Source organism: Chelon labrosus (assembly GCF_963514085.1).
Source record: "Chelon labrosus genome assembly, chromosome: 16".
NCBI classification, from domain to species: domain Eukaryota; kingdom Metazoa; phylum Chordata; class Actinopteri; order Mugiliformes; family Mugilidae; genus Chelon; species Chelon labrosus.
In genome coordinates, this window is record NC_140349.1 from 7,993,676 (window position 1) to 8,009,921 (window position 16,246).

At 44.4% G+C, this 16,246-nt stretch overlaps 2 protein-coding genes across 2 annotated transcripts in view; one reads left to right on the forward strand and one right to left on the reverse strand.

Annotated features, from left to right (window-relative positions):
• Positions 1-10,642, reverse strand: part of ext1c (exostoses (multiple) 1c) — an 85,072-nt gene extending 74,430 nt beyond the window's left edge. Inside the window, exon 1 of the mRNA XM_084563489.1 lies at positions 10,395-10,642. The gene's annotated coding sequence lies outside the window, so the exon portion shown is untranslated. The remainder of the gene's footprint in view (positions 1-10,394) is intronic.
• Positions 10,643-12,844: 2,202 nt separating this feature from the next.
• Positions 12,845-15,784, forward strand: LOC311500974 (putative thiopurine S-methyltransferase; the record flags this gene model as incomplete). The annotated part of the gene is made up of 8 exons (XM_084562613.1): positions 12,845-12,942; positions 13,264-13,356; positions 13,453-13,585; positions 14,640-14,692; positions 14,778-14,852; positions 14,936-15,021; positions 15,166-15,210; positions 15,379-15,784. 8 exons carry the CDS (start codon positions 12,845-12,847, stop codon positions 15,486-15,488), a joined length of 693 nt encoding a protein of 230 aa, XP_084418739.1. The 3' UTR covers positions 15,489-15,784.
• Between the last annotated feature and the right edge of the window lie 462 nt (positions 15,785-16,246).

Sequence of the window (16,246 nt, forward strand, 5' to 3'; positions counted from 1 at the left end):
AATATTCCCGTTCTCCGTGTAAACGTGGCACTGTGGGGGGATAAAAAAAAATCTATTGCATGCCATGTGGCCATATCAGTAAACTAGGTTGTTATTGGTCTCTGTTCCATATCGTTGGAGAAGGAGTGGAACGTAGCAAGGGCAAAACTAGAGAGCTGCTAAAGAGATAATCACGACGCTAAAACATTCGATAAGCGAGAGTTTCACACTCAGCACCTCACGTTGAATATTTATGAGTAAATTTAAGGCTGTTCGCTGACTTCGTAAAAACGCGAGCTCGTCAAAATGAGGCTGCAGAAGCACCGAATATGTTTGAACTTGATAGAAAAAGTAAATAGCGCTCGGCAGTACGAATGCAGTGTGCCAGCGTTCGTGGGAAACGCTGCACATGTGTGTGTTTGTGAACACCAGTGGCACTAGTTATCAGCCGGGGAGCCCCAGATTATTCAGGGTCGGCTAATCTGCCTGCTGAGATGTTAGAGGGGTAGCTTTTGGCACCTTCCATGTTTCTGCTTTTCTGGCTACAGAAGTCTGAGCAGCGAGCGGTCCAAGTTTGGGAGACACTTGGGATCCCATTACATGCTCCTCATCAATAATTCACTTGCTTCTTTAGTTAAGGCATTGATTTTCCTTTCCTTTCTTTCTTTCTTTATTTCGTTCTTTCTTTTTTTTTTCTGTGCTTTATATCCCCTGCCACCAGCGCACACAATTAGACCTCAATCTTCCTCCGTTGAGAGATGTGTACGGGCTCCGTCCAGCTGATTTGCGGTTGTTGGGATAATTGATGGTGATGGCAGGAAGGTGTAATAGAAAAGTGATGGAGGGTATCATTATAATGATGGTAATGATCACCGGCATGAAGAATGGATCCCGTTGCCTTATCTAATCTAGTGCCGAGCCATTTCGCGCTAAGGACGCCATTGCTTTCGCTCGACTCCTTTGCAGTTGTCGTGCAAAAAATAACATTTTCCACGGGGATATTTACATCGATTCAGGCGCACCGAGGTCCCTCCTTTGCCGTTGGGTCGATGCTGGGGAATTAAATTCCACAATAAAACCTTCTCTTGACGCGTTTATTAAATTTAACTTGTCAAATAGTAGCGGCTGAAATTTGATTTCTAAATTACAACACAAGGGGAAATTACTTGAGGCAATGATGTAGAGAAACTGAGGACATAATATAACCTGAACAGAATCTCTGACAATAATTTTACGATACATTAAACCTCAGTCACTTTTAAATAATGATCTACGTTCTTTCATCTTTTTTCCTCTTTCAAGTGTGTGAAAGGCTGTGTTTACTGCCGCTGCGTGTACTTTTAGGTCCAAGGACAAGCTGCACAATGACTGAATGCGGCCCTTAACAATAAGCAATAATGATGAATGTGAGCCAGCGAAATTCTGGGGCATGCTTGGACCTGACCGGGTCTGACAACATCCACAAAGCTGCAAGAAGTCACACACACACAAAAGTGGCTTTAAGTGGTGAGAGTCCCTCTGTCACGGATCAATGATGGATCATTATGGTTGGGTGACCGGCTCGGGGAAAAAAAAAAAAAAACACCACTCTCGTTGAATAGAGGGATCTGAAGGTGGAGGACAGGGTTCAAGGAAAGTTGAGGGCTGTATTCAGAGCTCTACAATTCCACCTTTCGCCCATTTGTTTCCCATCTGCACCGCCCGGCCTCAGCTCATTTCCATCATTTCCTCCTTTCTATTTTCTCCTGTCCTCTCCCTTTCTTGTCCCACCGAGCTGAATGAATGGTTTCGCTCTGACACAATGCCATCATCCTCGAGACGGGATGGCCGAAAAACACATAACAGCAAACGCGGGGGAAGACGCCCAACAATCGTTTGATCACCGGCTCGCCTGGAGTGCAAAGAAACTTCTGGGAAGGTTCAGGTAGAGTGCACTTAAAGAGAAACGTTGCGAAATACATAATAATGTACACCGCATTCAGATGCCATCAAAGTTGTTGATGTTTGTGTATTATCAGAGCAATAATCTTTTTTTTTTTTTTATCCTTACGATTAAGAACGAACTTTTCTGCAGGCTGTTTTCTCACCTTACTTGACCTCTGGATACACTCTGACTTAATGTTGTAACTCTGTAATTTTAAGTCATTATTTGTAATTATATTCCACAATTATCTATTTTCTTTGTACCACAGTTTAATTGTTAGAGGAGGAGGTGGATGGAACGTGCCTTCACAAGCTCAAGGGCTTCAGGTTACAAAGCATCCATGTAATCCAGACATCCTGTTTATAAATGTATCCCATCAATATCAGCAGCCTGACTGTTACCAAGGGTTTTTTTTATACTGTTTGTGTTCAACTGCCGCGATGCAAACCTGCTATTTTAATGCTGCTGCTTTCGTTTTGAAGCTCTTGCAGGAGAAACGTACAAAAACTGCACCTCCTCCAGTGACCAACTGAGGTTGCCTCCGAAAGTGAGTCAATCCCCCAAAGACTTCCATGTGAGAATGACCAACTCTGCAGCAAAAAATAAACATGTTTACGGCCTGTTATAAAAGTAGGTTTTGGTCTATAGCTAATATTCCATTTCATGACTTTTGTTTCGGTTATATCAAGGCTTCCAAGAACGTCAAAGAAGGGCAACTGGACTTGTGGAGTTTCTTGAAGACACTTCATCCAGGTAGCTTCTTCATTTTTAAAAGACTGGTGGGGAGTTGAGGTTTAAATAGGAACATCTGTGGGTGACACTAATCGTGAAGCATCTGGTTGTTAACGTCTGTTAGTCGAGTAAGTTTCTGACGGGTTATACACCCACAGATGTTCCTATTTAAACCCCAACTCGTCTTTTATAACTGAAGAAGCTACTCGGATGAAACATTTTCAAGAAACTCTACAGGTCCAGTTACCCTTCTTTAATGTTTTTGAATATTTGGGTGCTGCCTCAGGGTGCTAGCTGTTTGTCTCGGCGTCACCCGGCCACATCAGCTCCGCTCATGCTTCATCTCTTTGCTCATTTTTTAATCAGCACGGTTAGGCGGAGTCAGGCCTATGGTGACGTCCAAGACCACCGCATTGTGCTCATAGACCGTACAAAGATGGACGGCGGAACTGCTCCTCAAAAGTGAAGCCAAAGCATGTAGAGCTCCCCCTGGTGACTGGCTGCAGTATAGGTCATAAGCTCCACCTCCTCCATGTTAGTGGGTGGGACTTGGGCCAAACTAAAAAACTAAAATGCACGTCAAATATATATTTTTTGACGTGTCAATGTTTTTGGATAAGTGGATAAGTGCTCTACCTGGTGGAGGTAGAGCAGAGTGTAGTATTAATGAAACGAAAACGCGAGTGAGTCTGGCGGAAGTGTTGCTGGGTCGTCGATCGTCGGACCGCACAGCGCAGACTCTCGTGCCAAACTCGCAAGATGGTGCTGCCCGTATCCCCGGGAAAATAGCGTCAGTTTGGCCAATGCAAGGAAGTGGGGACGCATTGTCCATATTTATATACAGTCTATGTGCTTCAAACCTGGTCCTCTGAAAGCCTATAGGTGACGTCAAAGAGGGCTTGCCCATCTTTGCATTTAGTCAAGGAAGTTGTGGAACAAGAAACAGCAGCCATGGTAAAGTGCTCCTTTAACGTCTTATTGTTTGTACTTTAATTCTGAACAGAAAACGTCCTGTTGAATACACCGCAATCCGGTACGGACAAGGACAAGGAATAGAACAAGGCAAAAGGTAAGAGTGACGGAAATTAAAGAGGCACAAAAGAAGAGAACTGCAAGGTAGAGAGGGACTCAGTGATCAATACTGGATGGATGACGGCTGGACACAATCCCTATACAGGGGTGAAATCTTGCCCCTTTCGTCTGGGCTGCCTTGGGACCTTACTTCAAAAATAATATGTGCTGTCGAGGATTAAGCCACGGGTTACACATAAATCATGTTTGTCAATTTTAAAAGATACTGCTGCAAGTCAAGAAAGGAAGGGATTTGTTGTAAAACTGTAGAAATATAAGACGTACTTAGGAATTCAACACAACCACAAGCTCGGTGGGGGTGACGGCCAAAATAGGTCCACCACAAGGGAAGGGGGGCAACACCTCAACACCTTGTCCCTCAACTGCTGCGACATGCTGCATTTTGTCACAGAACAACACTACTGAGTCATTCTGATTGAAAATTTGTCATCCCTCGAATTGCTAGTTTCCACAGCACCGTGTTTGACTGTGATTATGCAGGCTACGCTAGAAAATGAAAACCGACTTGCCCTGAAATGGATGTAGCTGATGATGGCCTCCTGCCGGAAACCCAGCATTTGTCAATTTGTGTTTTCTCCTCCCGCCGAACGGAATGTTTCTTACAAAGAGATTTCCGTCGCTCAGTGACAGATTGGCTTTCCCCTTATTTGTCCAATTTGCTGTTTTCAGGCCGCGGCGCTAGCGCTGAGCGCAACTGACACTGTAAATGCTCGAAATGAAATCCTCCACCATTACAGCCGTTCTAGCAGAGAGTCATTGCCACTGCAAGAGAAGCAGCAGTAACGTTATTATGTCTGAAATGATTTGGGTAGACATAGTGCAGGTTGTAAATTGACACTGGATGGGCCAAATGCAGGGTAAAATGAGATTTCCATTCCTCCTAAAATGATACGGGTAGCTCATAAAGACAGTCCACCTGAATGATGGAGGTCCACGGTACGCTGACACAAATTCTGGATGAAATGTTCTGCACAAGTACTGAGTGGCAGGAGGCCCTTCGGTGACTTTTTGTGGCCGTGCGATCGAGCGTACGTCAAAACTATACTTAAATGCCCATCTGGCATGTGTGTTTTTGCTGGCCGACATGTAGCTTCAGCAAAATAAAGCGTTCTAACGAAAACACAAATCTTGCGGCGAGGTGAAAGGCTCGGTGGAGCTAAAATTAAACCGTGGACTCTGTCATTACGGGCCTGAGAAATGTGACAGCAAAACCGAGAACCAGAACATAGCTGCGCTCTCTGTTGTTGCAGAAGTTCGCGACCTTTTCACACTGAACCTATATAACATGCGGGCCCCTTAACAGCGGTATATGTCACATAATGGAGGCCGGTTCCACCAGAAGGTCACATTTAGCCTTTTAGATGGTTTTATTTGGGAGCTCCGTATGAGCCCGAAGACATCAGATTAGAAAACATCCCAAGCGAAAAGCAAAGATCAGGAAAACATGACACATATTTTCTACTTTCCCATTCTATTTTGTTTGGTTTTTTTTGATTAAGTGGACAGTAGAAAGCAATTGGTGCAGCACAGATCAAAATGCACATACGCAATTGCCAACAATTCCCACTACTGCTTTTAGTGTGTAACAGGAAATTGATTGGCACTGATTGTTACATCTAAAACAAAGGTAGCTGGACTTGCTGGGTCTTTTGGATATGCTTCACCACTCATCCAAGTGTCTTCTGCAGTTTTAAAGGACTTGTGTTTTTGGTTTTTTCAGAACTGAAACTGGAATGACTGGAGTCTTTTAACGACCCAGTACCTTCCTGGATTGTTTTGCACAGGGTTGATGGTTTTATAACGATCCCCTAACAGGCATTATATTGCATATAATAACATATTATCTAAATTCACCACCAGCCCGTTAGAACTGTACAAGCCTTGGACGAGTGGTGAAACGTCTTCAACAAAACTCAAACAAGCCCGGCTGCAAGACAGCTCTCCTTTTTTTTTTTTTGGCAGAAAAAGCAGACACTGCGCAGAAGTCTTTTGATTTCGGAGAGCTGGATATCTTATTGACTGTACTGCAGCTGAATTTGGAAGTTTAAGGATCAGCCACAACATTAAAACCACTGAGAGGAGAAGTAAACAACACTGATCATCTTGTGACAATACAATGCTCTGCTGGGAAACTTTTGGACCTGGCATTCATTGGTGTGGATGTGACATGTAGCACCCACCTAGACCAGACCAGGCACCCCCACCCCATGGCAATGACACTCCTTGATGGCAGCAGACACCCCCAGCAGGATGCGCACACACAAAAACGCTTTAGAATTCAAAAAAAAAGTATTGAAGAACAGCACAAGGTGTTGACCTGGCCTTCAAATTCACTAGATCCCAAACTAATCAAGTATCTGTGGGATGATCCACAGAGGCCCCTCCCCTCAAAGTCCCCCCCCCACTAACAACACTGTGTTGCCAGACACCACAGGACACCCTCAGAAGGCCCATATCCATTCTCTGATGAGTCACAACTGTTTTTGGAGGCACAAGGGAGACCTACCTGATCGGTGTATAGTCCCACTGAAAATACCACGCCGTGGAGGATATGGGGTGCATGATCGAACAGAACAACAACGCAGAGAGGGACTTAGAGAAAGAGAAACGTTGTTCGCTTGCAAACTGGACCTCTGCGTTCTACCTGTTTATCCGTAAACACACGCACAAAGACGAGCGGAGCGCTAAGGCGGTTAGCTGCCTAGCTTAAGCGCACTTCGGCCGCGGATGTTGCGAGGAGAGCATCGATTATCCCCTCCACCGTCTCACATTCCCCCCTATCAGTCCTGGAATTCGAACCACTAGGCCGCAGCTGCCCCAGTGATCGGTATTCCACGGATGACAGCTGGAAGGCATCCCTATAGAGAGGAGTTGTGCCAGTCTTGTGAAGTGGATATGGCAGCCTGGAGTATGTGTATATATCCTGATTAACTGTGTTTTCTTTTTCTTTTTGTTTTTAATTAAATAAGGCATAATTGCAGGCAGAGTTGCATTTCTGTAATTGTCTGACACCGTGCACAGTCACTCCTCAGGGGGACATGTTTGATGTCGGTCTGTGTCAAACCAACCCCCCAAAATATAATTTCTGTTATAAAAAAATAAAAATAAAAAATTGTCTAAGGTCTCTCCCTCTTTTTCTCTTGTTTTATACCTGCATTAAAGGCTTGGGATATAATCCATCTTCTGTTTCCTCCCTTCACCTTCTAGTTGCCCCTTAAAATTGAGGGGCTCTTTACACTCCCACACACCACATGCATATACGAGCAGCTACACACACACGCCCATATGTGCGTTTTGGTCTGTGCTGAGCAAATGCAAAATGAGAAAAAGAAAAAAAATCTCCGTGCAGCTACTGAAGTATTTTTCCATTAGCTCGACCACCTCCGAACCATAATGGCCGTAAACTTAATCAAGCGCCGGTTCTTTTATGGGGCCATTTTCCTAATATGGATAACGGCAACATTCTTCTCCGGCCTCATAAAAAAAAACGCGCTTGCTCCGCGTGGGCTGAGGGGACTCTGACACGGTTAATAAGATGTTTACCTCAAGCTGAACGCCCTGCCGACGCAACCAACCTCCCAACCACGCTCGCATTCCAAACCCGGCATAATTACAAGCCCGGCTGATTAATTATGTCTCAACAATATGCTGCAGTCCAACGCCACAAGGGCTAATTAACAGAATGAGCAAGATGGGTAGGAACAATTATTAGGAGGTTCTGGCTCGCTCTGTGAGTTTGGCAATGATGTTTACAGTCCCAGATAAAGGGACAGAATAAAGGGCTGGCACTGTTGTGAGAGCAGGAACACGGCTGCGGAGCGTGCGGATACTCTGATACAGCACAGCACAGCGCAGCTCACGGCTCCGTGCTCAGGACGCCTGGCTGTGCACCTGACAACACGCGCAGCAGAAAGCAGCATGTAGCGAAATCCATCTGCCTTATTAAGCGGCCCTGCTCCCCGTGCATCCAAACTGCAGCTCATCTTATCTCTGGAGCCGGGGCCTGGAGTCGGCCCTATCGCGGCACTCAGATCAGAATCGTCCCATAAACAATCTGACCTTGACAACGCCGAGAAGATATACGATCTGACCCCGGGATAAGGAAAGAGGGGCACATTCCAGAAGGGGTTCAATTAGCCGAGCGTCCCTGATATCTGACATTGGAGAACTAGCTTCTTCTCGCAGAGCACGGCTTGAAAAGAGTCCCAGTTTTTGTCAGGAAGGTGTTTTTCAACCCGATTAAACATATTTACACAAGGACAGAGCTGAAATGCACGATCACAGAGCGGCCCGTCGGGGTTAATACACTGCAAAGGTTGCACAGTCAAAACCACAAATAAAGACCTTGACGTGAAATTGCACCATCTCCAAAATATGTTTATTCTCCGTCTTGGCCACGGTTTTGACAAGATTTGAGCTCCTCTTAATCACCAGGGAGGGTATTACAAGAACCTCCATGAATGCAAAATCCCATTAAGACGAGGGGGTTGCTGTTACAATGAAGTCATTTCATAGATCAGATGGAATGCATGTGCAGCTTGTCGTCAAAAACCCAAACCTCCCCCAGAGAGCCCTTTTTTCTGCACATCCTTGATAATGACAACTCTGGCAGCCTGGCTTGTTTCTTTGGGATTCATTAGCACTTAGTGGGATGTGAAAGCAGGTGATTTTCAGCTTTGAGCTATTAGCTAATATATTTTGAATGAAAGGAGAATTCAGCCCTGTGAGGGATTTATTTTAAATGTGAAACTGTGATGTTAGCAGAATCAAAATCAGGTAAATAGAACAGCACTACAACTCAGATTATACCTCTAAGAATCTAACTCTACATGTTAGACTGAGTGATATATACACCGATCTGGCATAACATTATGAATGGACATGGGCCTTCTGAGGGTGTCCTGTGGTGTCTGGCAACAGGGTGTTGTTAGAGGGGGTCTTTGGGTCCTATGGGTTGAGGGGAGGGGCCTCTGTGGATCATCCCACAGATACTTGATCAGTTTGAGATCTAGTGAATTTGGAGGCCAGGTCAACACCTTGTGCTGTTTTTCATGTTTTTTTTAGTTGTTCTTAAACTGTTTTTGTGTGTGTGTGCCTGTGTCAGGCTGCATCCTGCTGGGGATGGCTGCAGGGTGCGGGGTAGTGGTGTCTGGTCTGGTCTGGTCTAGTCTTAGTGGGTGCTACATGTCTAAGTAACATCCACATGAATGCCAGGTCCAAAAGTTTCCCAGCAGAACACTGAACTGTCACAGGATGGTCAATGTTATCCACTTCTCCTGTCAGTGGTATTAATGTTGTGGCTGATCAGCAAAATCCCCAATCTTATACTGTATACGTGTCTGGAAAGCACTTAAGTTCGCTAACTCACTGAAAGGATTCAGATTCCGATGCTGCCAACTGTTTTGCACGCGGAAACAGGGCGACAGCCGATCTAGTGGCAACATTATTAAATATTCTTGGATGGTGGCAGGGCAGCGTGCAGCCCGCAGCCCATCTGCCCGGTGGGAGAAGCGAACCCGCTGCCAGAAGACCTCAACCTGTGACGAAGTCTCTCCTCAAGGTTCTGGGATATATTTAGGGTTAAGGAGGAGGACTGGGCGGGGAGAGGGAAACGGGCTGCAGCTGCACTTGCAGTCAACCATTTCTCATAAATGCATCTGTTGTAGTTTGACACAGCTGCAAAAAAAAAAAAAAAAAAAAAAAAGCCTACCTGTCATGCTACCTGTCACAGAAAAGACACTGAGGCTGAACGGCTGCAGGTGGCAGCAGCAGCAGCAGCAGCAGGTTCATCCAGTTCTGAGCGCAGAGGTCTGCTCAGTCACCCTGAAGCGGTTGCGCACTGAACTGTTGAGTGTCCTGCTCAGGTAGAGGCTCGACAACACACCAACTTCTCCCCCCCCTGCTCCCGATTGACCCCACACTGTGATTAAGTTACAACCGACAGACGAACCATTAAAAATAACGTCAAGGTGGGGGTGCCCTTCCAAATTCCCCTCACCGCTCCATATATATCTGTGTTTCTCCTTGATCATCCGGCATGCACCTCACCCAGCGAGGGACCCCACATCACTACCAGAGCCTGCACCTCCGGCAGGCAGCCACCTGGATGCACTGAGTCAGGTCTGTCACATAAAGGCTGCTTGTCTCAGGAGATCCAGGGGTGAATTTGAGTGCCCCTGTTGCTCCGGTGCATCGTTCGGCAGCCACGGTGCAATAAAGGTCCTCTGCTACCGCCAGAGCCGCTTTAAACACTTGCAATGATTCCCATCTCAACGTTTAAGCAGCGTGAGTGACAAAGGTGCGCTACTGAGCGCCATGCAAACAATACGATCGGGAGCTAGGGCAGCCAGCGCCGCTTTAAGGTTGATGGGGAAACGCGCTGACTACTTTACGGCTATTATCCCCTCGATCCGCGGCATGTGCCATCCCCACAAGTCTTAAGATAATGAGCATGAAAGCGTTATTAATTTAAGAGCGATGCCTTGCAGTGGTGGTGTATTCCTTTAGAGCAGATATGAGCAAAATAAGAAACAGCCACATGCAGAAATTGTTGCTGAGATCTCACTAGAATCCTTATATTGTTGATGAGGAGCATTTACGGCGAGCCTCTAAACACAGACAGCAGAAATCACCCCCCCCCCCCCCCCGACACGGAGCTCGCCCTTACCGGGTGGCGAGCCGCGCTCCTCTTCTCCTCCTCCTCCACCACCTCCTCTCTGGTGATTTTCCTTTTCACACCACGGCCGGACATTTGCGAATCAATCCGAGGTGCAGTCGCAGGTCTCCCCGTCGCGGCGTTCAAGTGATGAATGTGCGCGATAAATTGTCCATTTTCCACATCCACAACAGTCCACACACACACGCACACACACGGCCCGCCCCCGGGCGGTGGTGATTGGTTCAGAGAGGCTCCGAGGAGCTCGTCGTCTCACCGTAAAGAAAAACACACACATCTGGATGCGACCCCGGCGCAGCTGGAGCGCTCTGGAAGCACCGAATTACGCGCAGGAATTAAACAGACACGGAGGAGGGTTGCATTTTCTCAGGGCTCGTTTAATCTCCCCTCTTACCGTGGCTTTGTTGTGGGTGAAGATGGCAGAAAGCATGCGGAAAACACTGTAAGCGCTGGGCCAGATTTAGATCTTGACTTTGTTTGGGGGGACAGCAGCCTGAGAGGATTTTAGTGTTTCAGTAATATTAGGAATTCTTTGAAAAAGAGAAAAAAAAAAAGAGAGGGAGTTTTAGGCTCGAAGCCAGGAGTGATGAAAATGGGCTGTAACGCATTATTACGCAACATTAAATTACAATTCAGTGACAGGCCTCTTTATTTTGGCAATAACCAGACACAATGCGCTCCATTTGTTAAAGAACTACATGTGGGTGGCCAAACATCCAGTCACATGCCAATAATCTGTGGTTTTATGATAGCACACTATTTAGTTTGCCTAAAAGCTCTATCTATCTATCTATCTATCTATCTATCTATCTATCTATCTATAACAAAAATCTCTTTTAAATGCTCTGTGATCAAATTATCATACATTTAATGGGCAGCACATGATAACGTTAAGGGAAAGCAGAGCCAAGAGTGACTGAGCGCCCTATTTCTGCAGAGAAGCGGAGATTTCTGAAACTCCTGCGCCGCCCTGTGGCCGCTCTGAAGTCATTTCATTTCCTAACGCCGACTTGCAGCGGAATAGGAAGGATATCTTCTTCTTATCCGTGGATCTGGTTCCAGCGCAGCGCTGAACCAAACCAAGTGCGAAGAAGACGCAGGCTGGGGAAGCGAGACTAATCACTGAGCAACAGTGCAGAGGCTTTCTGGGGATTAGTGACATCTGTCACCGTCCCAGCGTGGCTTTGCAGAAAGACTTTAAACTAAGAAAAAAAGAAATGAGGGTGAAGTCAGTTGTTCAAAAATAATTCTGTAGCTTTCTAAATCACACCACAAGACAACGTGGACACTGAATTAAGATATTTAACCTGTGCCTTCTGTGCTTCTAGGCACCTGAGGTGATCATATGTCATATATTTGCTATAATTACATAGCTGCCTAGCATATCTTTAAGCCCCGCCCACCTAGTGCTCTGATTGGTTCAATAGCTGATTAGTTAATAGCTCATATAGGTGGTAGTTTAGATCCATTTCACCCGTTCATCAGACAGCGTGGACCTGAAAGCAGCAGGTAGTTTAGACAGTCTGAGTCTCTGAGCGTCCACTGACAAGTAAGTTGCTTTTCTGTTTGCAAATACTCATGTAATCTTTGTATGAACATCTAGTTTTTATTTATTATGTGTCATAATATTAAGGGATGCTTAATATCCTGTATAGCAGGAACTAATTTAGTCTGCGTGTGTTCATTGTGGACACAGTTCCCATAAGTTGTGGAGTGTGGCTCTACTGTTGCGTCCTTAATTGCTAATTACACTAATAAACCAGCCTCTCAAATTACTATTAATGGAGTCTATTAACCCTGTTTAATGTAACAAGGTACAGCTTTCTAAAAGCAGAGAAGTCTAATAATCAGTGCAGCAATAAATCATACATTCGTGGAGGTTAAAATGTTTCACTGAGGCGTTATCTGTACAATTTTGTGATATATTTACTTAGCTTATTATGAAAAATTATTCAACACCAAAACCACCACGAACCTCCAAAACGATCATAAATTTGAATCAATAATATAATAACCTATTTGTCTTACATTGGTCCAAGGTCTCAGTGTTGTGTTCTATGTCCACTTCTCTTTCTAAAATCAGTGGACAAATTAGGAATATCAGTTATTTTCACTGAAAATGCTGCGGGCCAGATTAGACCCTCTGGCGGGCCACTTAAGGCCCGCGGCCCACATGTTTGACACCTGTGCTCTAAACCCCGTCTCCCTGTCTTAATCTTCACATGGACCGCTTACTGTACCGTGCAGCTGTCGTGCATGTGTTTATGTGCGAGAACGTGCGCATCTTGTGTTGTCACCCCGCTGCCCCCTCTGCCTCCAGCCACAGATATGAACACTATTCAATCCATTCTCCGCGTTCTCTCTCTCTCTCTCTTTCTTTCTCTATATCTCTCTCTGCCCCTCTGCTCTTCGTTCTCTGGGGTCAGGCAAACATAACCAGCATGCTGGCACCACAGGCGGACAGAGTCATGGCCCTCGGGGAGTGGGAGCAATACTGGCAAGATGGTAAAACTGGCTTCCATCAGCCGCAAGTGCACAAGTAAGGAGATTACCGTAATCTACCTGTTTTTCTGTGGAATAACTGGGGGATTTCTTGTGTGACTGGAAACGGGCATTATCTCCTCCACTGATATACCACGGAAAATTTGAAACAAGACGTGCAAACAGTTGACTTATTTACAAGACAAATAAGGACCACACACCGGGCTTCAGTCCAGACATTACAGGGTTTGTCATAAAGTTGAGATGTTTACTCAGAGCAATTCAACCCTAGCTATCTAAAACACATACCCAGGAATATGTGTTTTTGTTAATCTCTTACTAGACTGATTTGGTCTTTCTTTTTTTATTTTCCTCATAGGATGCTGGAGGCCAGCCTTGATAAAGTTCTCAACGGACGAACAGGTGTTCGCTTCTTCTTCCCGCTTTGTGGGAAAGCTGTGGACATGAAGTGGTATTAAAAACCTCATTAAATCCAATAAAACACACCAACAGCTGCTGACCTGATAATAACATATAATAACACTCCCTCTGCTTGTCTGATTGCCAGGTTGGCAGACATGGGCCATTCAGTGGTCGGGGTGGAGATATCTGAAAAGGCCATTCGAGAGTTCTTTGAGGAGAACAACATGACGTACAGCGAGGAGCCTGTGCCGGCCATACCTGGAGCAAAGGTTTACAAGGTGGGTGAAGTGTATGTGAAGTGTAAACACTGAGGGATCATCATGTGTTTCGTGTTTTTTACGTGTCGCACCTGGAGCCATGTCTTAGCCATACTGTCTGTTTATTTTTGGACATTTTTAGCCGTTTCCCGAAACATATTTATGTCATAGTTACAGTGTTTCTCACAAAACTTCACGAGACCCTGGCGTTTTTTTTTTTTTGTTTGTTTGTTTTTTAAAAGCCCCTAATTATGATGCTATCCCACCTATTAAAAACTATTTATACAGTATATGAAATGTCTGCACATCAAATAAAAGCATGCATTGTGTATCAGTCGGTCTTTAAATCACCGTAATAAAGTGGATATTGGATTTTGCGACAAACTGCAGCAGCCTGAACAGTTCATGTACCTGAAAACTAAACATAAAGATGTTGAGACGTAGCATTATGTAGCCAAGTGTATATACGATTAAATAAAGTATCAGCAAATAAATTGAAGTTACAGTAAGCAGCTGACTTTCCGTCTAACTTTGCTAGCTAGCGCTAAAGTTAAGCTAGTTCACGTCACGTCCGGAGTCGTTTCCTCTGGTTTTGACCAACTCTCTGTCAATAATTGTAAATTTCCATGGTCTGAAAAATTAAGAGCGCAAACATCGGGTTTTAAAAAGAGGCGGTAATGTAAACCTTTAGTAGTGAACAACACAAATAGCTTCACATGCTACGTGAGTTGCCCGAGCCGTTTTCTCCGTCAGGTTAAATTCAGTATAGAGCAGGTGAGCGACGTTGATGTTGTGAAGAGGTTTTTCCTCAGCATGGACACGATAATGAGATCTTCCACCACTTCTGTCTTCTGCAGACGTTCATAGTCAATTTTCCAATTACCTTTGGTCCCTTGAAAAAGAGGGATACATATTAAAGAGACTTTCCCTTCCTAAACCCTTCCTTCACTTTGGATGTGAGTACCCTCAAATTAAAGTAACATGTGGTCCTAACTGTGAGAACATCATAGTATTTGCTCAGACTGTAATGGCAGTGTAGTATAATGCGTAACGTCTCACTCTCTTTGTTCCACAGAACTCAGAGAAAAATATCTCCCTGTATCAGTGCGACCTGTACAACTTTTCCAGGTGAGGAAAACGGCATGTGTTTTTCTCAATGTCTTTTAAAGGTTAAATTGCTTTTATTAAATGATATTTTTTCTCAATTTCACAGCTCCATTGAGGGACAGTTTGGAGCGATGTGGGACAGGGGCTCTCTGGTGGCCATCAACCCAAAAGACAGAGAAAAGTAAGATGAGATCAAGCTCTCTTTCACTTTTCTTACTTACATAACAGAGTGTTCCATGTCTTCTTCTTTGATTTATCTTGCAGGTATGCTGCTCTCATTGTTTCTCTGATGGCCAAAGACTGCAGATACCTTCTGGACACTGTGCTTTACAATCCTGAGTTGTATGAAGGTACATTTCTATATTGTGTATTGGGAAATATATAAATATAGAAACACACATATGGTCTTTAATCTGTCTGGAAGAGGCCCATAAATGTGTTTGTGTAAATTTGGTGAAATTTAAAAGCTCCTTGTGACTGTGTTTGTCTCGTAGGACCTCCCTTTCTTGTGCCTGATGAGCAAGTACACAGCCTGTTTGGTAAGTATTATTAAAATCAATTATGGCTTTGAAATTTTGTTTCAAAGCAGAATTTTTTTGTGTGTGAAATAAACCCAAAGATGATGATGTGAGTGATCTGTGGATGTTTGTTAGATCTGTACATTATTTTGTGTTTTTTCTAAACTGCGCTTTTCTTGTTTTACTCAGGAAACTGTGATATTGAGAAACTACTTGATATAATGACAGACATGTGGCGAAGCTGGGGGCTGGACTCTTTAATTGAAAACGTGTACCTCCTCACTCCAAAGAGCAACTAGCTCTTGAGTTCAGAGCATAGACTGTATAAATATGGACAGTGGAACAGCTCCTCAAAAGTGAAGCCAAAGCAAGTATAGCTCCCCCTGGTGGCTGGCTGCAGTATAGCTCATAAGCTCCACCTCCTCCATGTTAGTGGATGAGACTTAGGCCAAACTAAAACACTAAAATACATGTCAAATAATTTTTTTTCAAGGATGGTTTCTGTCATTTTAGGTAGTTAATATAATGTTGATGCATATTCGAGTGTCGACCTTTTGGATAAGTTTGGTTTTAGTTAGTTAGAAACAAGATGTGACATAATGATGACCCCCAGTTGCCTTGCCAACCGCTCAGTAAGAGAGCTGTAAACAACTTTTTTTAAAAAACAACACTGTGTAATCCCAAATTTCTTTGTAACTGGTGGAGGTAGAGCAGAGTGCAGTACTAATTAAACAAAAATGCGAGTGAGTCTGGAGGAAATGTGGTCGGGTCATCAACAACGAGGCTCCACGTGGCTCCACTCTCGGACAAAATAGCATCCGTTTGGCCAGTGCAAGGAAGTGGTGAGACGTTGTCCATATTATATACAGTCTATAGATTAGAGACCTTAAGAATCCAGATCTTGGGAGATTTTTTAATTCATGAATTTTCATAAAGAATCTAAACAAAAGCAAAAATAAAACACGTTTCTAAACAAGATCATTGTGTGTGTTTTTTGTTTTTTGTTTTCGTTGTTTTGAAGTTGTTTTGTTTTGAAGTGTTGGTTCCTTCCAGCTGC